Below are 26997 nucleotides of genomic sequence, written 5' to 3' on the forward strand. Positions count from 1 at the left end.
GAAGACCATACCGGTTGAAGACTTCCAGCGCTGCTACCAACAATGGGAACAACGTCTCCATCTGTGTGTAGCTGCCCAAGGGAACTACTTTGAAGGGGATAACATTGATGTTTGAAAAAAATAAAAACTTTGGTAAATAAAAAATCAGTCTCATTACTTTTCTGCCACACCTCGTAAGACAAACCTGTAATGCATTCAAATGGTGTAATATTGTTCTCGCACAACATATTGGGATCATCATCAAACTCCAACACCAGTGACGAAGGAGCAGCAGTTAAACCAAGCTGTACAGAAAGAGATCTTGACATATTTTGGAGAATATCCGCTGTCCAAGAAGGAAAATCCACTGTCATGGTGGAAAACAAATGCATCATGCTATCGCAACACTGGTAGAGCTGGCAAAGTCCTTTTTGTGTATTCCAGCAACATCCATGTCATCAGAGCATCTCCTTTCTGCAGTAGGAAACCCTGCATCAAAGTGCAGAGCAAGCCTTAGTTCTGAGCATGTTAATATGCTCACTTCATTGCAACCACCACATGCTCCTTTAAACTCTAATGCACACAAACACACACACACCCTATCTACCTTATCTAGGGGATACAGTCCTGCCAGAACATTTTTTTGCCGCCTACAAATGCCACAAAGCTTTCCAGGAAGACGGTAAAGGCTTGTGTTAAGCCTGAGCTGTAGTTAGGTTGAAACTTGTAGTTCTGAAAATGACATTGTACAACTTAAAGGCAATTTTTATGTGGTGTTGTGATTGATTTATGCCTTAGTTTTACGCTATATGTATACCTTTTTATAAAAAAAAAAAAAAAGTATTTTTGTATTTATTTGTTTTTGTGTTTTAGACCATGTTTTCTTTTAAACCCAGAACATAATAAGGTACTAAATGCACTAAATGGGTTTAGTTTTTGCCAAATAATTTTATTGTATCAATTTAAACAGTACAATTGTTGTTTTTTTTTCTAAAAAGGAAATAAATTATCGTAGCTGTTACTTTTCAGAGAGTTGTCTTTTTTGTATATTAGCTATTGCTTTCAAATAAAGCAAAAGTATTTCTTATCCGATTACTCGATGAATCATTGGAATAATTGGTCGAATCTCGATTACTTAATCGATTGCTGCAGCCCTAATTTGATATACTTCCATGTGTCAGTAGTGTTCGTTTAATCACCCGTATATTTCCATTCTTTTATTTTCTGAACCCAGTTTTTAAAAAAGCACTTTTCCCTCTTTTCCAACCAAGGAAAAAAAAATGATATTGCTGATCACCTCTTCATGCTTTTTTTGTACCTAGAAAGTGTAGTGCTTGTCATGTCTCATTAGTCTGTAGGATCTTGTTTGTGTGTTGGTGTGATGTATAATGACATACCCTCAGTCTCGCGTCAGTGTTTTTCCTCTTATTTCTTTTCAGATAATTGAAATAGAAGTTAAATGGTAAACACGTTTCCCTATTAATTTACATGTGATTTTTAACTGCTCTGTGGTTAAGAAAACACAAGGTTAAAACTGATTGTAGCTATTGTAAGACTTCTGAAACTTTACAAGTAGGTTAAAGGTAAGCTTAAAAATGTATACTACTCCAAAAAATTAAAGGAACACTTTTTTTAATCAGAGTATAGCATCAAGTTAGTGAAACTTCTGGGATATTGATCAGGTCAGTTAAGTAGCACAGGGAGTTGTTAATCAGTTTCAGCCGCTTTGGTGTTAATGAAATTAACAACGGGTACACTAGAGGGACAACAATGATACAACCCCCAAAACAGGAAGGTGGAGGCCACTGACATTTTTCCATCCTCATCTTTTCTGACTGTTTTTTCACTAGTTTTGCATTTGGCTACAGTCAGTGTCACTACTGGTAGCATGAGGCAGTACCGGGACCCTACAAAGGTTGCACAGGTAGTCTGACTTCTCCAGGATGGCCCATCAATACGTGCCATTGTCAGAAGGTTTGCTGTCTCCCCCAGGCATGGAGAAGATTCCACGAGACAGGCAGTTACTCTAGGAGAGCTGGACATAGCCGTAGAAGATCCTTAACCCATAAGAAGGACCGGTATCTGCTCCTTTGGGCAAGGAGGAACAGGATGAGCACTGCCAGAGCCCTACAAAATGACCTCCAGCAGGCCAATGGTGTGAATGTCTCTGACCAAACAATCAAACGGAATTCATGAGGGTGGCCTGAGGACCCAACGTCCTCTGGTGGGCCCTGTGCTCACTGCCCGGTACTGTGGAGCTTGATTGGCATTTGCCATAGAATACCATAATTGGCAGGTCCACCACTGACTTTTCACAGATGAGAGCAAGTTCACTTTGAGCACATGTGACAGATGCGAAAGGGTCTGGAGAAGTTGTGAAAACCATTATGTAGCCTGTAACATCGTTCAGCATGACCGGTTTGGTAGTGGGTCAGTGATGGTTTGGGGAGGCATATCCATGAAGGGACACGCAGACCTCTACAGGTTAGACGACGTCACCTTGACTGCCATTAGGTTTCGGCATGAAATCATTGGATCAATTGTCAGACCCTATGCTGGTGCACGACAATGCCTGGCCTCATGTGGCGATAGTGTGCAGGCAGTTCCTGGAGTATGAAGGAATTGGTACCATTGACTGACCCCCCCATGCTTACATGACCTAAATCCAATAGAACACTTCATGGAACATTGTTTCGGTCCATCTGACACCGCCAGGTTGCACCTCAGACTGTCCAGGAGCTCAGTGATGCCCTGGTCCAGATCGGGGAAGAGATCTCCCAGGACACTATCCGTCGTCTCATTGGGAGCATGCCCCAACGTTGTCAGGCATGCATACAAGCACGTACGGACCATACAAACTAAAGTACGATTTGGAGTTGCTGCAATGAAATTTCAGCAAAATGGACTACCTTGCCACATCCTTTTTTTCACTTTGATTTTCAGGGTGTCTTTGATTTCAGTCCTCTGTTGGTTGATAATTTTCATTTCCGTCAAACGATGTGCCATCCTTTCGTTCCTCACATTACCCAGTCCATATTCGTATAGATATCCAGCATGATTTTTTTTTCCCCCCATTGAGATCTGATGTGTTTTCAAAGTGTTCCTTTAATATTTTTTTGAGCAGTTTATATTGCATTACCCATAATTGACTTCTGGTTTTAATAGTTAACTGAATTAAAAACTCAACAGCCAATATGACCCTCCTTTTCTGAGACTGCTGTAGTAGCAATAGAAAGTCGTCAGTCTTCCTGTCATCAGGTAGATATACATGTATATCTGGTAGTACTGACTATAAATTATGAAGATTGGTGATACAAAACTGGCTAAATTCGCTATGAGGGGTATATCTACAAGTCAAGTCATACTTTACTTTGATGGCTAAATAGTAGGCCTCTCTAGAATCCTTTTTACTTTTTCACAAATTCCATTTTATTTATTTTTTTGATCTTTGGTTTTCATGGTTTTATTTTTCTTTGATTTGAATTTTTGGGTTTATTTATTTATTTTAAATTATTTATTTATTTATTTATTTACTGTAAGAAAGTAGTAACAAATGCAACAAAACAAACAATAATAAAATGGGACTTTCCTTTTAATGAAACAATGCAATAGCAGAACTGAACCTTATTTTGCAGTTCCATTCATCAGGTAGTAGCCCAGATCCTCCATGATGCTGTATGCTGGGAGTGCAGTAGGACAGTGAGTGCCCTCCACAATTGTAAGAGCTGTTACTAGTTTGATGCATCCTTCTGAGATGAAGGTTAACTTCACTTTTAGAAAAACAAAGTGACCCACTTTTAAGGGCTTGTTGCATCTGAGGAAAAGACTGATCTTCTGCACAGGTTTGTAGGTGCTGAACTTATAACGGAAATATGGACCTTATGAGCCTTATCACCATGAGGCATAACATTTATTAAGTCCCGAAGCATCTTTGTTAATTTTTAAAAGGGAACCCGTTAACATCCAGTGCTGTTCACTAATAACGTTTTTCTATGGGAAAGGCTGTTAATAACAGTTAAATACCTGTATAAATGACTAGCAAAATACCCACGCTTCGCAGTGGAGAAGTAGTGTGTTAAAGAAGTTATGAAAAAGAAAAGGAAACATTTTAAAAGTAACATAACATGATTGTCAATGTAATTGTTTTGTGACAGAGTATTGCTGTCATCAAGGATTTGATTATCATTATTTCTTTCAATCAGGTTTGTATTTGAAGGATGTGTTGTGTTCAAGTTATATTCTGTGTTTGTCAACCGTTGTAAAGATAACAGGTTTCATTCATCAAAGTGTTCACTACTCAAATCGGTACTCTTGAATCTAAGATGTTTAACAGGCACTCCCGGTATGAAGTTGTGGATTTGCCTGCGAATATTTAGCGGCAGCGTGTCTATGCCTTGCTTTCCTATTGATATGTCTACAAAGGCTTGTTCAGATTCAGAGGGTAGTTCCTTTCTTACTGCATCAATATACAGCTTGTCTTCCTCTTTATCTGAGACATCACACACTGCGTGCACGGGTTTACCTTTCCCAGTCCTGCAAACTTTAGCGAAGTGGTTCAATTTACCACATTTTTTACACTGTCTTCCTTTATCTGGACATTGACTTTTTCCACCGTGTGCTTTGTTTCTGCAGTACCTGCAATTATGAATATGCTTGTATGCGTCACACGCTTCATATTCTTTTGCTGCATTCTCAATTGTGTAAAGCGTTTTTTGTTCAGCGCTCTGTGGAGGTCTTGCTTAAACTTTAGGTTAACACCGAGCTTTGTTTCCGCAGTAGCTGCACTTATGAATATGCTTGTATGCGTCACTTGCTTCATATTCTTTTGCTGCCTTCTCAATTGTGTAATGCTGATGGACGGCCTTATATGGACAGGCACTCAATTACGTGGGAGGCGTGACGATGAGGGACGCAACTCTGCCTCACATGGCGACTGAGCTGCAGGCTATGACCGTATATATGTACGTAAGTAGGTTCCAGTTATGACCGTTACGCGTAGAATTTCGAAATTAAACCTGCCTAACTTTTGTAAGTAAGCTGTAAGGAATGAGCCTACCAAATTTCAGCCTTCTGCCTACACGGAAAGTCGAGTGAGTGAGTCAGTCAGTGAATGAGGACTTTGCCTTTTATTTGTATCGATACACCGTAAATGCATCATGTACAATTAGAACTGCCTACATAAAAGTATTATCATACAGCCTAATGTTTACTCACTTATCACTATGATGAGAACTGTGTGCTCTTGGCTATCGGTGGTTTCATCAAATACAACATGTATTTTCTTGCCACAAATCTTTCGAAGATCGTCTCCGTATGTTGTTCAAAGACACAAGTATTTCACTACACCTGTCAATTTTAAGTGCCATCAAGTAGTAAAACTTAATAAAAAGTAAAACATAACAAAGGTAATAAACAGTAAGTAAATTGCATTAACGCCTTGTCAGAAACAATATTGTAATGTCCCTTTCCATGCGGGACAAATAAACCACACAAACCGGTCTTTGTAGCATTCCAAAAATGGTCCTGGTAAATACAGACATGTAAGAGTTAATCCTGTACCATTTAAAGTAATGTAAACTATAATAAGAAATACAATTAGAAAAGTACCTATATGAAAATAATATATTAAAATCAGCCAGCATAAGTTCATGTGTAGGAGAGTAAGGGTGTCACAGGTCAGTAAGATAAGAGGAGACTAAACCATTCAGGGACTTGAAAACAAACAGTAAAATTTTAAAATCAATCCTGCGGCAAACAGGACGCAAGTGAAGAGAAGCCAAAATTGGTATGATGTGACTATGTTTTTGTGTGCCTCTTAGAAACCTGGAAGCAGCATTCTGGACTACCTGAACAAGGTATGACTGATTAACTCCAGTGTATAATGAATTGCAATAATCAAGCCGAGAAGAGACAAAAGCATACAGCATAATTTACTTAGACTTTCAAAAAGCTTTTGATACAGTAAAACACTGAAGATTAATTCTGAAACTAGAAACTGCAGGCATTAGAGATGCTCTTAAAAATGGATCTCAAGTTAGTTTAACCAGCAGGAGGCAAAGAGTAGAGAGATAATGTCATGTTAAATTACTTTTCCAGTGATCTTCAATTGTAGCTTTCATTTACATAGTCTTAATGAGTTGGAGGATGTTGACAGTGTGGTCCTGTGGATTCAATCCCCTAATGTGACATACTAAATAGCAGAGACCAACTAGTTTGTGTCTCACTCTTGAGCGGGTTGTGTGTGCATGAAAGCTGACATTCATTGAATGGTGATCCGGAAGTACAATGCATAGAATGAAGTGAAAAGGAATAAAGAACATGGGAGTTTTGAACCTCATAAATAAAATGGAAGCTTGTACTTCTTGTGTTTTATGTGCTAAAACAGAATAGAATAAAGGAAATAAAGGCAAAGACCAATCTTTCTATTGTCATGTTTTACACAACAGAATGGGGGGAAAAAAAGAAACCAAGTCTGCGACTGCTATCGAACTAACGGCAGCTGTTAACCCTTTGCACAGTGCTGGCTCTGTTGGGCAGCATGGTACTGGCTCTCAGGAGAAGAGTTGAGTATGACTCCGTTAGAGGATGGGTCATTCGGTAAATGTGATATAGGCAGTGTTTTCTAGTCATGTAATTTGACATGTTAAAGCAACGAGATCAGTGACTGCAGTTGGCAAAAACTCCACGACAAAATGTCACATAATGGGAAATTGGCTAAGAGGAGTATACACCATGTCGAGTGAGGTCATCAGTGGAGTTTTTCAGGCATCTGACCTTGATCCGTTTCTTTTTCTGATTTATATTAATGACATAGATTTTGGTTTTGTCAGTGAACTTGAGAAAGTCAAAAGACAATACTAAAATTGGAAGAATGTGAGACACTGAGAAGGCAGCGCAAAAGATCTGGTCAAGCTTTAGAACTGGGCAAACACTTGGAACGTCGCATCACCAAGGTGGGATGGCCCTATACCCTCTGTTTTTCTTTAAAAATTGTATACATTAGTGTGCCGAAGGACCTCGGGATATACAGTAGGGTAAATAAGTATTAAATGCGTCAGCATTTTTTTCCCAGTAAATATATTTACAATGAGACTATTTACAATGAAATTCTAACCAGACATTGGTATTAACTCAAGAAATCTACAAATGTAAAGAATTCACAACATTAAACACTACAAATAAAGGTATGTGTAATAAAGTGGAATGACACTGTGAAAAAGTATTGAACATGGTAATTTAATACTTTAGTGGAGAAGCCACTGTTTGTAATGACAGCTTCTGATGCTTCCTATATGAAGAAAACAATCGCCTGTGGTGCTCTGCTGTGATTTTGACTCATTTTTCTAAAGCGATTGTCTTCCGCGGAACCCTCTTGTGAACTCTAAAATGTTTCATAGGCTATATGCACTCTTTTTTCTGGATTCTGCATTGTCGAGCTGCTACACTTCCAGTGCTGATATCAAACCAGATCAGCTATGGCGTTTTTCACCTGATTGCTTCAAGATCTGCCTAGACTTATGGTAAATTATACAAGATGCATTAGTCAAACATTGTGCCAAAAATAAGGAGCTAAAAAGGAGAATGGTTTCAACCTATCTGTCAAGCTACAGCCACGATTATGAAGATAAAATCCCGGCCTATTATTGTCTAGTATGAACTTACATGAGACAAAGATACAATTACATTAGGCTACTTTAATAACAAACAGCAAAAAAAAAACAATTTCAATAATTAGTCATTAAATTTTGTTTTGGGACAGGTGAATATGCATATAAGCTCATTACTGCAACAGTTCTAGACAAGTTATTTCAGCCAGGGATAAGTCACCAAAATAATTAGGTGGCATTACATCACCAATAGCAGGAGCGCCTGTAACAATGGCAGCTCTGCACAGTCGCATGCGCTTTTTCCAGCTATTGCAGCAAAAGGCAAAACCAGTCATCTCAAATAGCCATGTAAATAGCAGAGAATTTTCATCCATTGTGGTTCTCAGCATTGAAAGTGGAATGGAGAAATAGTTCTTCAATAGTTGCTGCCCTGTCTTAGACCCTGGCTCACGAAAATGCTTTTTTTTTTTTTTTTTAATATATAAATGTCAGTTACAAACTCAAAGCTCGCTCTTTCTCTCTCTGTACAGCAATGATCCATTTAGATCGGGATTTTGCATCTTAGGGAAATGTATGAAAACTAAGTACTTTGTTGTACTTGGTGGAAGCTCTGCGTTAAGGTACACAACAATCTTCAGGTGTAGAAGAACTATCTGCACACTGAAACTTCTCTAACTCCAGACGTTCTTGTCCCTAAACAAAAATCACAACTTCAGTATGACCGGAAGTGGCTGAGTTTTCGCCGGAAGTGTGTCAGCACTATCGTGTGCATATAGTTTTTTGGATTGAAGTCAGGTGATTGACAGGGGCATTCTAACAACTTAATATTGTTTCTCTGAAGCCAATTGAGAGTTTCCTTTGCTGTATGTTTTGGATCATCCTGCTAGAAGGTCCACCCCATGTCATCCTCATCATCCTGGTGGATGGCAGCAGATTCATTTCAAGAATCTCTTGGTACATGGCCCCATTCATTGTTCCTTCAATTACATGAAGTCTGCCAGTACCATGAGATGAAAAACAGCCCCAGAACATCATGCTTTCACCTCTAAACTTCACTGTTGGTAATAATGCGACAGTGTGGTGCTGCACATCACCTGAATAAACACTATACCAACTTGGTATAGTGTTTTTCAGGTGATGTGCAGTGCCATTTTTCTCCAAACATGCTGTGTAGTATGACAGCCAAAAAGTTCAACTTTGGTCTCATCTGACTAGACTACATTCTCCCAGTGTTTCATAGGGCTTGTCTAAATGTTGTGTAGCAAATTTTTAACAAACTTCAGCATGCCTTTTCTTCAGTAATGGAGTCTTGTGGGGTGAGTGTGCATAGAGGCCATACTGGTAGAGTGCATTGCCTTGTGACAGTGCAGGTCGGCTTCATGCTGTGACTGGCATTTTGGGAGCCTGTTTAAACAGACACCGTCGATAGTCATGACCGGTATGAGCTTGGCAGATGAGGACAAAACGCACACATAACAAGGGTTAGGTGCAGTTGTGATGTAGTGCTTTTATTAAAAACAGTCAAACAGTGTCCCAAAGTGCAGTGTAATAAAATGTTCAATAAATAAATAATCTAATAAAAAGAAAGCTGCCCATTTGGAGGTTAAAATAAAGCAAATAATCCATTAAAACTAGGATAACATCTGAAGCTATCCCCAAAAGCATGAGCCTGGTGCAGTCCTTTAACACTTGGATGTCTCAGTGCTGCTCCTAGGCTCAGGTGTGGCACAACTGTGGCGATCAGCAGCTCCCCATGCCAATTTGGGTCACGGGTGATCCTGCACCTGTGCAGTAAGGGCAGGGCCATCCACTCCTGCATCGCACACAGGAACTACTCTCGCCACGCTACCACACCCATCCAAAGACGCGAGAGTGGCAATTTGAATTATTTAATTATAATGGCAACCAGCTGCGGACCCCACTTTGCCTATTGTTTTCTCTGTAACACTTGTATCTGCTGCCTCCATGTTTTTCTGCAGTTCTTTCCAAGTGGTCCTTGGGTCTTGGGCTACTCTTCTGACTATGCTTCTGACTCCTTGGTCAGAAATCTTGCAAGGAGCTCCTGTGTGTGGTCGGTTGATGTTGATATTCTTTCCACTTACAGATAATGGCTCCGGTGGTGCTTATTGGAAGATTCAGAAGTTTTGAAGTACGTCTGTAACCAGTTTCATTGATATGGTTTCCAACAGTCAGGTTGTGAAGGTCTTGGGGGAACTCTTTGGTTTTACCCTTCATGAGATGTTTCTTGTGTGACACTTTGGTAGCAAAGCACCTTTTTATAGCCCATCAATATGTACTAACCCAGTTGATATCGATTTGCACAAATACTATCAAAATTTCAGCTGGTTCCTTGCCTTGGTGTACTGATTTTTTGTGTGTTCAATATTTTTTCCCTGTGTTATTCCAGTTTTTTTTCACATACCTTTTTTATGTGAATAATTTACATTGTGGAATTCTTGAGATAATACAAATGTCTGGTGAATGTCTCATGTGAATTAGCATCTTTGAAAATGATTTTTTTTTTAAAATTGTCAATGCGTTCAATACTTATTCCCCCCCCCCTGTAATACAGTTACTCGGCATTCACAACAAGAAGTACACTGACTTTTTTTTTTTTTTCTTACTATAGATAGTAGGTAAAATAGTTATTACTGGAGGATCTCTGCAACTTTAGTCCCATTTGATTTGCTCAAAAGTCGGAATTTCACTGACATGTCGATTTTATATGTGGCTAGTTTAACCTGAGGGGTGTGGTTTTTTTTTTTTTTATTACAGACTTTTTACAGAAGGTTTAAGTCTTAGTTTTTACTGAGATGTGAACGCTCAGTCAGTGACAGTTACTGATATGAGCTATATGGACACACACACATGTGCTCCTGTATAAATTACTCCATCTCCTGGTGTAAAACTGGTCCTGTCCTAGTAAGACTCAAGAGGGTACTTTAAATTATTGCTTTTAATATCCATGCATGTCCCACACTACTGATGTATGTGTAACTGTCACTACTTTATGATTACAAAAATATCCCTTTCCTCAGGAATACAAACACATTTTCTTTGCTTAATTCGTTTTTCAGCCTCAAACTTAAAGGGGACAAGATCCCGATGGTGTGACTGAAATGTATACAAATACACTGCCTGGCCAAAAAAAAAAGTCGCAAACCTGGATTTAACTAAGCAAACAGGTACGAGCCTACTATTGGATAATTACTGCATGGGTGATTATCTTTCAACTGGCAACACGTTATTTAACCCCAACTGGTGCAATAAGTTGCATCTCATTTCTTAAACAACCATGTCGAAAGACATATCTCGTGGTCGAGGAAAAGATGTTAGTCTGTTTGAGAAGGGTCAAATCATTGGCATGCATCAAGCAGAGAAAACATCTAAGGAGATTGCAGAAACTACTAAAATTGGGTTAAGAACTGTCCAATGCATTATTAAAAACTGGAAGGATCGTGAAGACCCATCGTCTTCGAAGATGAAATGTGGCTAGAAAAAAATCCTGAATGATCGTGATCGGCGATCACTTATACATTTGGTGAAATCAAATCGAAGAAAAACAATAGTAGAACTCGGGTCTATGTTTAATAGTGAAAGTAAGAGCATTTCCACACACTCAATGCGAAGTGAACTTAAGTGACTGGGACTGAACAGCTGTGTAGCCGTAAGAAAACCACTAATCAGTGAGGAAACCGGAAAAAAGGCTTCAATTTGCTAGGGAGCATAAAGATTGGACTCTGGAGCAATGGAAGAAGGTCATGTGGTCTGATGAGTCCAGATTTACCCTGTTCCAGAGTGATGGGCGCATCAGGGTAAGAAGAGAGGCAGATGAAGTGATGCACCCATCATGCCTAGTGCCTACTTTACAAGCCTGTGGGGGCAGTGCTATGATCTGGGATTGCTGCAGTTGGTCAGGTCTAGGTTCAGCAACACTATGTGCTGAACTATTGTTCAGTGTCCTTGAGTGTTTAGAAAGGCGCCTACAAATAAATAAAATGTTTTATTATTATATATTTTTTGTGTTGCGTTCGATTGTGCTGGACAAAATTGTATTGAAAAGAAGTGCAGTTTTAGTTTGCTTTCACATCATGTTTGTTTTCCCCTATCCTCACCCGTGGTCTTGAACTGTAGGTAATAGCCAAAACAGTGAAAGATTTAACTATAAGATGCAGAAATTAGGCTACTTTTCCAGGCCTCTGGATGTTCACTTTCTGACAAAGTGAGAAGTTCAGTGATTTAGGAGAACCTCAGAGTTAGAGTTACTGCTTCTCTGCTTTGAAAGTAGTGTGTTGAAGTAGTTTGGGCATGTCCTAAGGATGCCCCCTAGTCATTTACCCCTTCTTACTGGGCAGATACCCTTTGCTAGACCCAGGATATGCAGATGTTTTTACTGGCTTGAGAATACCTGCAGGAAGAGCTGCAGTCTGTAGCTGGTGACAGGGATGTTTAGGCTGACCTGCTTGGCTTTCTGACTCACCAGGAAAATCAATTTCAGAAGTTGAGATGAGACCATTTTTGGTTGACAGCATTTTTGCAGGCTCTGGTTTGTATAACAAACCTGTGAAAAATCCATTTCAGCTGTATTGGATGTGGAACTGCCACACTGTGCTGAGAGCCAGAGTGGAAGTTAGAAGTTAGACTATTATGACTTACGGGATCCCAGTGGCATACATGGAGTTAGGCATTTTTTTCCATTCTTTAAATAAACTAGGGGGCTTTGCCCCCTGCTCGCTTTGCGAGACCACCCCCATCCCAGGGTGCGCCACGTGCCGGCCACTTCGCGTCTGTGCTGCCCGCGTTGTGAAGGGGTTGGCTGAACCCACACTAAGGAGACGCGGACGTATAAGCTGCTGTCTTTCTGCTTGCTGCTGCCGAGCTGCGTCTTCTGCTTGTCACGCTGTGTGTTGATCATTTAAAAAGCCTGTACAGCAACTGTTCTTTTGTCTCACTGCTTTGTCTCGTGGGACGTCAAGAGTGTCTCTCCTAGATGATCACATCTTGACCCAAGATTTTGTTATTTAATAGATAGATGTATTTTTGTGGTGCATTATTAATTCCCTGACCTAATGTAGTTATTGATTGTTGCATATTATATTTAAGTACTGTAGCATTAATGGCACATGAGGAATGTGTCTGCAAGTAGCTCATATGGATTTAGGGGTTTGTCTTGCCAGATGCCTTCATCTAATCCTAAACCATGGGATGATAGAAGGGACCTCTATACCCCTCGGAGATGGAGAGAATTGATATGTTTTTGATTAAGTATAAGCACAACAGAGGCACAGATAATTCTGAATATGAAAAAGTGTTTGCACTTTGTGACATTATATTAATATTTACATTATTACAGCTAGGGGTGTGCGATATTGGGGGGAAAAAAAAAACTCTATTTTCTGGGACTTTGACGATACCGAGAATTCCACGATAATGTATTATTTGAAATTATATTGAATTATTTTTGTCATCTATAGCTTTACTTATCAGGTCTTTTTGTATTTTTAAATGTCATAATAAATAAGATCAATTTAACCTAAACTGCATTTTATAGAGGAACCCCAAATTACTCATCAATCGCAATATGAAGCCTATGCCCAAAACAAGGTAGCCTCTTCCAGTTATTAATCCGTAGTGCCAATGTTGGCCCCGCTGACTGTTGTCATGCAAACCATTCAGTCTTCTCACAGTGACCATAATGCCAGCGAATCTTTCAGACCTTGCGCAATGATGTCGCCAGTGTGATCTTGTGGGAAGTAGGATGTTTGCAAACAGAAGCTTTGCAGTTGCCAGTTTTCGTCAATGAAATGCACCGTCAGGGAAAGGTATGGCTCAGATGCTCGGCTTGACCATAAATCCGTTGTGGTAAAATGTGAAACCTTTTGCAGTTTATGCGTAAGAGTTTGGTGACCTGAATCATACAACTTAGGCAGAGCTGTTTGACTGAAATATTTTTGGCCAGGCAGTGTGCACATTGGGTCTAAAGTATTCAAAAGCTGTTTAAAACCATCTCTCTCAACCACTTGAATTGGCACCATATCGTTTTTGCAATGTAATTGGTGACAGCGTTTAAGTCATGCCATCTGTTACTTTTCTTGTCGTAAGGCACTTTTTTGCAGAATGAGTCCGCTAAAGTTTGCTGAGTATGTTTTTGTGCTTGTACCTTGGTTACTTTAGACTTGTGAGGGAAAGTTGACTCCTTAAGTTTTTTGTATTCTTTGTATTCTGTGCGGTGGTTAGTTCGCAAATGGTGAAACAAGTTAGTTGTCGAGCTGTCTTTAACGGCAACCAATTTACCACATAGTTTGCAGATTGCCGTCTTTTGAGCAACATCAGTCTTTTCAAAACCAAACCACTGCAATGCGAGTGAGAATGAACCACGTCTGGCAATTAACTCTTGACGGCATAGATGGCGAGGCTGTTTTATCATCTGGCGCTGTTTGTTCACTCATTTTGAGGCAGGGAGCGACGCTAACTTGCAGCTTGCTGGATGTGCCCGCCTACGCAACTCGCTTTGTGCACGTGCAGTGGTCTATACTGTTGCATTAGTGAGTGAACTCTGTTTCTTTTTTTGCAAAGCGAGTTACATACTTGATAATTTAATCTCGCACATTGTTAAAACAGCAATTAAGATATAATCGTAAACAATGTATATCGCACACACCTAATTACAGGATAATGATTTGTTTTCCTGTCTGCAAAGCTTCATTATAATTTTGAATGAGCTAAAATTTCACATGATACTTTAAGCAACAATGCCCATACTAAGAGTGCTTTTCAGTCATGAGTTTAATGTTTGGTTTCACCCATACAAGCCAGCATTTTTACGATATATATATATATATATATATATATATATATATATATATACACACACACACACACACACACACACACACACACACACACACACACAGGGGGAAAAAAAAAGGAACATTTGAAAAATCTGTAATTTAATAAACCACCAAGAAAAGTAACATTGCAACAAATCACGCTACGAACCACTCCCTGTAAACACTTTTTTTTTTAAAATGAGTTTTAAGCACAAGAACAGAAAATGAACATCTGAAAAAAGAGAAAAGTAACATTGCAACAATTCACGCTATGAACTGAAAAATTAACTTTTGAAAAATCCATAATACAAAAACTATAAACCACCAAGAAAACTAACCTTGCATGAGTCGAGTTCTGGCATGAAGTGAGGAGGAACTGGGTGGAGAGGAGGTTACAGTTTTGAGTCCGGCTCCACGATGGAGGGATGTTTTCCTTCAGGTGTTTTCTTGGTTGTGATTTCTTGGTTTTCTGGTGTTTTTAGCTGGTGGATCAGACTTAGTAAAATAGCGGTCTAATGTGACTTGCCTTTTCCTACGCATTAAAATTTTTCAGAAATGCGAGACGACATTGTCGTTCATCATGTTTATCACTCTGTTCATAACTGCTTTGTCAGGGTGGTTCTTTTCGAAAAAATCCTGGCACTCGTTTCACTTTTCCATGATAGCTTTTATCGCATCACTTTTTATAACCATCCTTTCCTGTTCTTCCCCAGAGGACTGCTGCTCCTGCTGGAGTTCAGTGAGTTCCTCCGTCGTCAGTTCCTCCTTGTGATCTAGGACCAGCTCCTCGATGTCCTCATTGTCCACTTCCAAGACCCATGCTCTTGCCCATGGACAGAATCTCATCCATAACAGGAGGCTCAAAGCTTTCTAAAACCTGTTAAGGAATGCATTCAGGCCAAAGTTTCTGCCAGGCCGAGATCAATGTGCGGTGTGTGACGTCTTCCCAGGCTTTATCAATGAGGCTGATGCAATGAACGATATTAAAATGGTTCTTCCAGAACTCCTTTCAGGGTCAAAGACGTCTCCTCGGTCACATTGAAACACCTGGTGAATAGTCCTTTGGTGTACAGTTTCTTGAAATTTGAAATAACCTGCTGGTCTATGGGCTGCAGAAGAGGAGTTGTGTTGGGGGGAGGAACACGACCTTAATAAAGTCGTACTCCTCGACCATATCGGCAACCAAATTTGAAGGGTGTACCAGTGCATTGTCTATCAGAAGAAGGCATTTTTTAGGCAGGTTATTCTCTTCGAGATATCTCTTCACAGCGGGAGCGAAAGCCTCGTGCAGCCATTCCAAAAACAAGGTCCTTGTGACCTACCCCTTTGTGTTTGCCCTCCACATCACAGGCAGTCTGGCTTTGTTTACATTGTACTGCTTGAAAGCGCGAGGGTTCACAAATTGGTAAACGAGTAGCAGCTTGATTTTTACGTCGCCATTAGCGTTAGCTCACATCAAAATGGTTACCCTGTCCTTCATTGGTTTATGGCCGGGCATAGCCTTCTCTTCCTGAGTAATGTAGGTCTTCTTCGGCATCCTCTTCCAGAACAATCCGGTCTCGTCACAGTTGAAGACTTGTGGGATGTAGCCTTCATCCTCCACTAATTTTGTGAAATTTTTCACAAATTCTTTCGCAGCTTCATCATCGGAACTAGCAGCCTCTCCATGCCTTACTACACTATGAATGCCACTTCTTTTGCGAAACCTTTCAAACCATCCTCTTCTGGCTTTAAATTCCTCACTTTCGGCACTCGTAGAAGGATAGTTTTGCAGCAAATCGCCATGAATCTTCTTGGCTTTCTCGCATGACATCGCCTCGCTTACGCTATCCCCTGCAAGTTGCTTCGCGTTCAGCCACACTAGCAACACTTTTTCCACCTCTTCCAGCACTTGAGGCCTCTGCCTGGTTAACGCTGTAACTCCTTTTGCAACATCAGCTGCTTATTTAAGAAGTCACAAACATTAACTTTTACCTTGCTTTATTAGGTGTTACTAAAAAATTTTTTAAAAACAGTTTATAATTTTATCAAAAGGCTAAAACAAAAAATAGTTTATTTGAATCAGGGCTGCAACTAATGATTATTTTGGTAGTCGAGTAATCATTCAGTTTATTTTCCGATTAGTCAAGATTATTTCATTATTAGATGATCATGTATTACGATGGTGCTGCTGTGAAAAGACATAATCTGCATTCAACATTTTTCGGTGAAGTGCTCCCTCACTTTAGAAAGCTTCTGTCTCAATATTTTTCCATCTCCTTCCCCCTCCTCTATCCGACTCGCCATTGCAACCACGTTTATTTTCCACTACATTCCTCTTCTCCTCAGAATTTCTTCGTTGGTAGGACTGTGTGCAGTCTTGCCAAACAATAACAAACGATACTGCCCCTAGACGTTCATTGCAGTTACAAAAACTAATGTGGTTCCTTGTGACTGGAGCCTATATTGAAGGTTCTGTTTATGACGCGTCGACAATAAAAACAAAAATCTGTGTCTATAATTTTTTATAGTCGGCATTGTCGATTACATCAACTAATCGCTGCAGCCCTAGTATATGTGAAATTGGAACTTTTAATGCATTATATTACAATTTATATTAAGTTGGAGTCAGAGTTCCTACAATTTGTCTGACTCCAGTAATCTAATAATTGCTTTCAGCTGTTGTGTAAACAAGCAAAATAGCCACTTTGCTTGAATCTTGCCTGTGTTTACTTTCTACAACCGTTAGCGCTGCCAATCCTCCAACATTCCACAATCCAATATGTGTAATTGGGGAACAGCATGAAGTAAGCCCTCATATGCTTCCATAATAACTGCCAATACTGTAATAAAGTTAGTACCGTCATGTTTTCGAGACTTTGGTATTGACTGGTACAGAAATATCTGTTCTTCTGACAGCCCTATCACTCCTGTATGTCTCAAATTTAATTTCTGTCAGCTGCATTTTTCTCCTTTAAACATTGCTCACCTTCTTTGAAAAAGAGTGAAGTGACTTTAAAATTGATATGCTGTGATAACTAACATTTCATCTACCCAATAGCTCACGTGAAACATTTTGTTTTTCTCTGGAAGGTGTAGTGACTGCCTCTAAGGCCCATTTTGTGTGGGAGGGGCTAAAAGTGATAAGTTGTTTGCTTGAAAATATAGAAATGCATATAAAATACTATATGCATAATGGAAAACAGAAATTATTGCTGACAAATTTATATTGTTGACCTTATTAATAATGTTGAATAGTCATTTCAACCCTTCTGTAAATTGAGATGAGTTTGTCTCCTCTTTCCTATTTTCCATTCTCTGTTCTGAATTTTTAAAGAAAAAATATTCATTTTAGACAAATTTTCCACATTACAATGTGTGCTTTTTGCTAGGTCACAGCCGCTTCTTTTAGTTTTGTTTTTTAAAATAAATCAGTAGTGATTCTGTAAAACAGTGTCAAAGGTGGTATTTCACAAATAAGTTATTATTGTTATTGAGGTTTGACATGCAATTATGAAGATTTTTTTTGCTTAATTTGAAACCTGTATAGGTTATGCTTGCTGACTTTATTTTTCTCTCTTTATTGTGCTTAGGATGTGGAATATTTGATGGATGTATTTGGTTTTCTTTAATTCCTCAGTATTGTTCCAGAAAATAGAAATACTTTTAAAATGTTTACAGCTTGGTGTCTGCTTCATGCACTGTTTAAAAACCTGTAATCTAAACTTTTTTTTTTCTTTCTTACAATAGCCACCAATCAATGGTTTATCCCAGCAGTTCGAGGTGACATCCCACCTGGATGCGCCGCTTATGGATTTGTGTGTGATGGTACTCGTCTTCTTGTCTTTGGAGGCATGGTGGAGTATGGAAAATACAGCAATGACTTGTATGAACTGCAGGTAAGGACTGTTTTTTGATTTTATTAAAATCAAGTAAAATTCCATACAATCAAGTAAAGCTCAATAAAACTAAATTCAATACTTGCCCAAAATTTGTGGCCCTTTGAGGCTGGAGTTCCATTACAACCTTCGCAGGCTCAATAAAAGATTTTAAGTTCAATTTTTGTATGCTTTGTGGATGTGAAGTTAGACTTCTGTGCATGGCTGCCTTCCAGTGCTTTTCTGAAATGTTGAGTAAGATATCCTTTTCCCACTGTACTCTGGGATCTTTGAAAGGAAAGGACTTTAAAATGGTTTTATATATTATAGAGATGCTATCACAAATTATAGAATTGCTTCACAAAAAGAATTTTCTTTGCATGGAAAGTGATATGATGAAGGAGAAATTGGAAACGGGACACTTCATGCGCCTGTAATGTGTACATGGAACCCATATACAATAGCTCCTAATTACTTAAAACACATTAATCTCATATGTTAGTTTGGTCCTTCGCAAACTTCCCTCACCCCTGGGTGTTCTGCTTCCTTCTGCGATGTGCCTTTCCGCTGGGGAAAAAGACACAAAGTCATCGCCCATCTATATTTTATGTAGGTTGTGGCATGATGAGTCTATTTGTATTTCACAAAAGGAGTTGCTGGGAGTACTAAGTGCTGCATTGATAGTTAAGTGTTGCCTCCTCATTTTATTTCTTAGAACTAGCAAAATACCCGCGCTTCGCAGCGGAGAAGTAGTGTGTTAAAGAAGTAATAAAAAAGAAAAGGAAACATTTTGAAAATAACGTAACATGATTGTCAATGTAATTGATTTGTCACTGTTATGAGTGTTTGTCATATATATATATATATATATATATATATATATATATATATATATATATATATATATATACACACTAGTAGAATACCATACACACTAGCAGGAGAAGTAGTGTGTTAAAGAAGTTATGAAAAGAAAAGCAAACATTTTAAAAATAACGTAAGATGATTGTTAATGTAATTGTTTTGTCATTGATATGAGTGTTGCTGGCATATATATATATATATATATATCTATACTAATAAAAGGCAAATCACTCACTCACTCACTGACTCACTCACTCACTGACTCATCACTAATTCTCCAACTTCCCGTGTGGGTGGAAGGCTGAAATTTGGCAGGTTCATTCCTTACAGCTTCCTTACAAAAGTTGGGCAGGTTTTATATCGAAATTCTACGCGTAATGGTCATAACTGGAAGCAGTTTTCTCCATTTACTGTAATGGAGATGAGCTTCAACGCCGTGGGGGGAGTTTCGTGTGACATCATCACGCCTCCCCGTAATCACGCAGTACATAGAAAACCAGGAAGACCTCAAAAGCGCTGAAGAAAACATGCATTATATAATTGAGAAGGCAGCGAAACAATAAGAAGCGAGCGAGTGACATATACAACCATATTCATGAGTTCTGCTACTTGGAACAAAGCACGATGTAAACCTACACTTTAAATTAAGTTCATAGACAGGCTGCGCTGGCGTTTGTAATTTAGTGCCTGCCCATATAAGGCCGTCCGTCAGCGGCAATCCAATAGCAAACTCCACTAAATATTCACGGGTTAAGGACTGTGCTTATGCAGAGGAAGATGAGATGGTCAGGGTGGTGTTTGACACAAACTCAGCGAAACTGCGAGAGAAAGTTTTAAGTGCCAGGACTAAGGTAACATTAAATACAGCCACGGACATAGCACGAGATGGCACCAGCACAGCTGGGAACCTTCGATGCATGTACACGGCGGCTCACGTGAACTGGCGCAGTGCAGAGATAAAAGCAACAGTTCCAAAGAGCGCTGAACAAAAACCGAATTACACAATTGAAAAGGCAGCAAAAAATATGAAGCGTCTGATAAGCATATTCATAAATCCAGCTACTGCGGAAACAAAGCACACGGTGGAAAAAGTCAATGTCCCGCTAAAGGAAGACAGTGTAAAAAAAACGTGCATGCAGTGTGTCAGGTCTCAGATAAAGAAGAAGACGAGCTGTTTATTGATGCAGTAAGAAACGAATCGATGAAAGAAACCTGTCATCTTTACAACGATTGACAAACACGGAATGTAACTTGAACACAACACATCCTACAAATACGAGCCTGATTGAAAGAAATAATGATAATCAAATCCTTGATGACAGCAACACTCAGTAACACTCACAAAACAAATACTGTATATTGACAGTCATGTTACGTTATTTTTAAAATGTTCCCTTTTCTTTTCTAGCTTTTTAACACACTACTTCTCGCTGCGATACGCGGGTATATATATATGTATATATATATTCCGATCTACATACTCGAATAATGGATACTTTATTCGCCATCAATGATTGTTTTGGTAAAGCCATACTCAGTGTATTCATTAGATGAGCGGTAAAAAGTAAAGCGAGGGAGGATGCAGGCTGTAGTCTTGGCGTCAACTCTATCTGAATTGCGCGATCACATTTGAAAAATATATCTTTTCAAGTTCTATTTAGTCCATATGTGTCAAACTCAAGGGCCACGGGCCACATCCAGCACGGCGTGTAATTATATCCGGCCCGCGAGATCATTTTATATACTGTATTATTGTTATTAATGGCCCAGGTATATGAAGCGCTGGTAACACAATAAACTACAGATCCCATAATGCAGCGCTTCAGCTGCCTTGCCGAACACTTATTGCAAAGCTAGCTCACGCGATGCTGGAGAGAAAAGTTCATTCTGAAAATAGAGCCTTTAAAAGCGATGGGAGGCTGAGTATATGTTTACTGAACCCGTGTGTCTCATTTGTGGAGCTAATGTGGCTGTAATTACAGAATTTAATCTAAGACGGCACTATGAGACAAAACATCAGGGTAACCTGAATGCAATGCAGAAGATACAGAAAGCAGAATAATTAAATAAGAATCTGACACTTCAGCGGACGTTTTTAACCGTGCACAATCACAAAGTGATTTCAAGTGAAGCTGCTTTTATGAGAGACACAAATGCACCAGTGCAACTTTCCCTCTTTCCCTGTTGCCAAGTAATGTTAAACCAAGTCGTCACTACGGTGTTCCCAAATCGCACTTTGCTGATAAACTGAGCGCACTGAGTTTGCACGGCGCTTTGGTGACTTTGAAGAACAAAAAGTCCGTCTACATGCGGCTCGAACCTTGTGCATGTTTGGTAGCACATATCTGTGTGAGAAGCTCTTCTCAGTGATAAAGACTAACAAAACAGCACACAGGAGTCACCTCACTGATGAGCACCTGCAATCCATCCTGAGAATCTCCACAACACAGAACCTCACAGCAAACAGAAACGAACCTGTGGCCAAAAAAGATGCCAGGCGTCCAGCTCTAAAATGACATATGAGCAAAGACAACTGAATGATTTGATTTGTTATTGCTGAAAGGAACACATTTTATTTATATTTCCAGGTTTTGTTATGCAGCATGTTCATATTTGAATTTGTATAATTTTGACAGGATATATTTTTATGGAGAGCAAAATCTTTTGGGATATTTAAAATCTAAGTTTATTTTTTATATAAAATTACATAAGAGTAAAGAAATTTGAATGTTTGTTCTTTTAATGTTTACTTTATTTCTAACTTGTATAATTTAGACAGGATATATTTTTATGGAGAGCAAAATATTATAAGTTGTTTAAGGTTTGAGTTGATTTATTCAGGAATAATATTCCTGTCTGTTTTTACCATTCCTACCAAAGATATTTCTGTCGACTAAATAAAAATTCCTTCTATTTAAAATTTAAATAGAACTTGAACAAATCGATAGTTCATAATATCCACGCAGACTTGCACGTAAGAGCGGAGTTATCCATTTTAACAACCAGCGTATTGCACTGATACGAAATAGCTGTGTGTGTATATATGTAGATATGTATGTATATGTATATATATGTTTATATATGTGTGTGTATGTATATATATATATATATATGTATTTGTGTGTGTATGTATGTATGTGTGTATGTATATGTATGTGTATATATGTAGATATATATATGTATGTATATATGTGTATATGTATAGATATGTATATATATATGTTTATGTGTGTGTGTGTAAATATATATATATATGACAACAACACTCATCACTCACAACAGTGACAAAACAATTACATTAACAATCATGTTACGTTATTTTCAAAATGTTTCCTTTTCTTTTCATTGCTTCTTTAACACACTACTTCTCCGCTGCGAAGCGCTGGGTATTTTGCTAGTATATATATATATATATATACACACACACACAGACACATATATAAACATATATATACATATAAACATATAAACATATATATATATATATACATACATACATACATACATATATATATATATATATATATATATATACATATATATATATATATATATATATATATATATATACATATATATATATATATATATATACACATACTGTATATAATACATATATATATCTACATATATACTGTATATACACATATATATACAAATGTACATATATATATATATATTAGGGGTGGGACTCGATTAAAAAAATTAATCCAATTAATTAGAGGCTATGTAATCGCACACGTAAATTTGCCCCAAATCGCAAATGTTTTTTTTTTATTTAAAACGGTTTTAGTGGGTGACAGAATCAAATAATAGACATGGACATGAATATTGTAAACTGAAGCTGTTTTAATTTCTGAAAAAAAGCCTTTAAACTGCATTTGAATTCAAAACAGAAACAAAAATATCATCCCTGGTTAAAATTGGGCAGACTTAAAAATAAAGTGGTAGTTTAAGTACTTTAAGTACATTTTCAGAATAGTATTGTCTTTAAATAATAATAACCAAAATTTCACCATAAAGTGCAGTTTTTCTTCTTAAAAAATAAGTCAGAAACATAAAAGGTAATTTGACCAGCTTACTCTTTAAACTCTGAGTAACATTAGCCAAAATTATTTTGTACATTAGGCTAAAACAGTGTGATCATTGAACATTTTGTAATTAGATGTATTTAGAATTACTAACGGTCACGGAAGTCCAATGATCCCCAGTAAGAGCCACAAAGTCCGCTTTCTGTAATGCATCTAATTTTGCTTGCTTTTCAGTGTGCACAAAACCATGCTTTTATCAAGGCTTCGGAAGTCGAAATGATCAGTCGTAGGAACGCGCTTTATTCCGACTCTAACATTTTTGTAGCTGTGATGTGTGCATCAGTGTAATGGATGTACCAGGAAATGCATTGACAAAAGTTCCCGCTTGCTTGGAATTGAAAGTGTGATTAAATGCGTTATTTTTAACGCTGCTATGGAGTACATGCATCGAAGCTTCTCAGCTGTGCTTGTGCTAAGAAAGGGAAAATTTTAAAAATAACGTAACATGATTCTGCGTTAACCTAATATTTTTTCATACGTCCCAAACCAAGGAGATGCGAAGGTAAAATGAATCGGGTAGCGCGCGTACATAGTCAGTACATCCCCTCTCGAATCGAACCTCAATGTCGGCGTTAGAGGCTTAAGACTCTACAATTAGCCACAGCGTGGCTTGTCTATGCTAAAGTATGTATTGTAGATCGGGGTATATATATACATACCCGTGTATCGCAGTGGAGAAGTAGAAGTTATGAAAAAGAAAAGGGAACATTTTAAAAATAACATAACATGATTGTCAATATACAGTAATTGTTTTGTGAGTGTTATTGAATGTTGCTGTCATCAAGGATTTGATTATCATTATTTCTTTCAATCAGGCTCGTATTTGTAGGATGTGTTCAAGTTACATTCCGCGTTTGTCAATCGCTGTAAAGATAAGAGGTTTCATTCATCGATTAGTTCCTTACTGCATCAATAAACAGCTCGTCTTCCTTTTATCTGTGATGTGACAAACTGCATGCACGGGTTTTTTTACACTGTCTTCCTTTAGCAGGACATTCACTTTTTCCACCGTGTGCTTTGTTTCCGCAGTAGCTGCACTTATGAATATGATTCTATGTATAAGACGCTTCATATTTTTTTGCTGCCTTCTCAATTGTGTAATTCGGTTTTTGTTCAGCACTCTTTGGAACTGTTGCTTTTGTCTGTGCACTGCGCCAGTTCACGTGAGCCGCTTGGTGTTCTTGCATCGAAGGTTCCCAGCTGTACTGGTGCCATCTCGTAATGTCAGCTAAGACCCGCACTTAAAACTTTCTCTCGCAGTTTCAATGAGTTTGTGCCAAACACCACCCTGACCATCTCATCTTCCTCTGCATAAGCACAGTCCTTCACACGTGAATATTTACCAGCAGTGTTTGTATTGGATTGCCGCTGATGGACGGCCTTATATGGGCAGGCACTAAATTACAAACGCTAGTGTTAGCCTATGAACTTAATTTAATATAAACTTACGGTTCACGCCGTGCTTTGTTTCCGCAGTAGCTGTACTTATGAATATGCTTGTATGCATCATTTGCTTCATAATGTTTTTCTGCCTTCTCAATTGTGAAATGGCGCTTTGTGCTGATCGCTGTTTGGAGTTCTTCCTTGTGCTCTACACTTACGTAGGAGGCGTGATGATGTCACACTAAACTCCCAGGCCATCTCCAACTCAAGACTCCATTACATTATATGGGGAAAAATAGCTTCCAGTTATGACCCTTATGCGTAGAATTTCGAAATGAAACCTGCCCAACTTTTGTAAGTAAGCTGTAAGGAATAAGCCTGCCAAATTTCAGCCTTCTACCTACACGGGAAGTTGGAGAATTAGTGATGAGTCAGTGAGTGAGTCTGTGAGTGAGTGAGGGCTTTGCCTTTTATTAGTATATATATATATATATATATATATATATAGTCTTTGGGTGTGAGCAACTGTTGCTGGGGTGCCAGAATCCATGAAGGAAGAAAAATGAAAACATTATTTGTACAAAATCTTAATTTATTTATCCATTCCTAAATAATTAAATGGGCAGGCTATTTCGTATCAGTGCAAGTCGCTGCTTGTTAAAACAGATGACTCCCGCTCTTATGTGCAAGTCTGCGTGGATATTATGAACTATCGCTTTCTGTTCAAGTTCTATTTAAATTTTAAATAGAAGGAATTTTTATTTAGTCGACAGAATATTATTCGAATAAATCAACTCAAACCTTAAATAACTTATAATATTTTGCTCTCCATAAAAATATATCCTGTCTAAATTATACAAGTTAGAAATAAAGTAAACGTTAAAAGAACAAACATTCAAATTTCTTTACTCTTATGTAATTTTATATAAAAATAAACTTAAATTTTAAATATCCCAAAAGATTTTGCTCTCCATAAAAATATATCCTGTCAAAATTATACAAATTCAAATATGAACATGGTGCATAACAAAACCTGGAAATATAAATAAAATTTGTTCTTTTCAGCAATAACAAATCAAATCATTCAGTTGTCTTTGCTCTTATGTCATTTTATCAGAGCTGGGCCTGGCATCTTTTTTGGCAACAAGTTCATTTATGTTTGGTGTGAGGTTCTGTGTTGTGGAGATTCTCAGGATGGACTGCAGGTGCTCATCAGTGAGGCGACTCCTGTGTGCTGTTTTGTTAGTCTTCATGACTGAGAAGAGCTTCTCACACAGATATGTGCTACCAAACATGCACAAGGTTCGAGCCGCATGTAGACAGAGCTGGAGCATTTGTGCGTGAAGGGAGTGAATAAACTGTGTGGGCCGTGCAGTATCGTACTTTGCCTTCAGTGTGCCATTACACTGCAGCTCAATCACCTCCATCTGAATCTGCACAGGTGCAGTTTCCACATCGACGGCAAATGGGTTGCAAACAACTCAAAATTCTTTTTTTGTTCTTCAAAGTCACCAAAGCGCCGTGCGAACTCAGTGCGCAGTGCGCCAGTTTATCAGCAAAGTGCGATTTGGGAACACCGCAGCCGACTTGGTTCAACATTACTTGGCAACAGGGAAAGTGGGGCAAGTTGCACTGGTGCATTTGTGTCTCCCATAAAAGTAGCTTCACTTGAAATCACTTTGTGATTTTGTACAGGTAAAAACGTCTGCTGAAGTGTCAGATTCTTCTTTAACTCTTCTGCTTTCTGTATCTTGTGCATTGCATTCAGGTCTTTCAGGTTATCTTGATGTTTTGTCTCATAGTGCCGTCTTAGATTAAATTCTGTAATTACAGCCACATTAGCTCCACAAATGAGACACACGGGTTTACCTGCAATGTCAGTAAACATATACTCAGCCTCCCATCGGTTTTTAAAGGCTCTATGTTCAGAATCACCTTTTCTCTTTGGCATCGTGTGGGCTAGCTTCGCAATAACTTGCAGCATCATAAGCTAGACTTGATTAACGCGGTAAGTGTTCGGCAAGGCAGCTGAAGCGCTGCATTATGGGATCTGTAGTTTATTGTGTTACCAGTGCTTCATATCCCGGCCATTAATAACAATAATACGGTACATAAAATGATCTCGCGGGCCGTAATATAATTACACGCCGGGCCAGATGTGACACATATGGACTAAATAGAACTTGAAAAGAAATATTTTTTCGAATGTGATCGCGCAATTCAGATTGTGCACTACAGTACATCAAGCCCGCGTGCTATTGTGGTTTTGCCTGTGTGCCTCAATAAGTTACCCTCCCCTCGCTCTTACTTTTTACCGCTCATCAAATGAATACACAGAGTATGGCTTTACCAAAACAATCATTGATCGCGAATAAAGTATCCATTA

The 26997-nt window shown here is 38.5% G+C and overlaps 1 protein-coding gene across 2 annotated transcripts in view; it reads left to right on the top strand.

Annotated features, from left to right (window-relative positions):
• hcfc1b (host cell factor C1b) overlaps window positions 1-26997 on the top strand; it is a 151264-nt gene that overhangs the window by 15068 nt on the left and 109199 nt on the right. For both annotated transcript variants that reach the window (XM_039775220.1, XM_039775221.1), the window contains one exon: window positions 18146-18294. In XM_039775220.1, coding sequence (XP_039631154.1) covers window positions 18146-18294 — 149 coding nt within the window. The remainder of the gene's footprint in view (window positions 1-18145; window positions 18295-26997) is intronic.

Source organism: Polypterus senegalus, chromosome 13 (assembly GCF_016835505.1).
Source record: "Polypterus senegalus isolate Bchr_013 chromosome 13, ASM1683550v1, whole genome shotgun sequence".
NCBI classification, from domain to species: domain Eukaryota; kingdom Metazoa; phylum Chordata; class Cladistia; order Polypteriformes; family Polypteridae; genus Polypterus; species Polypterus senegalus.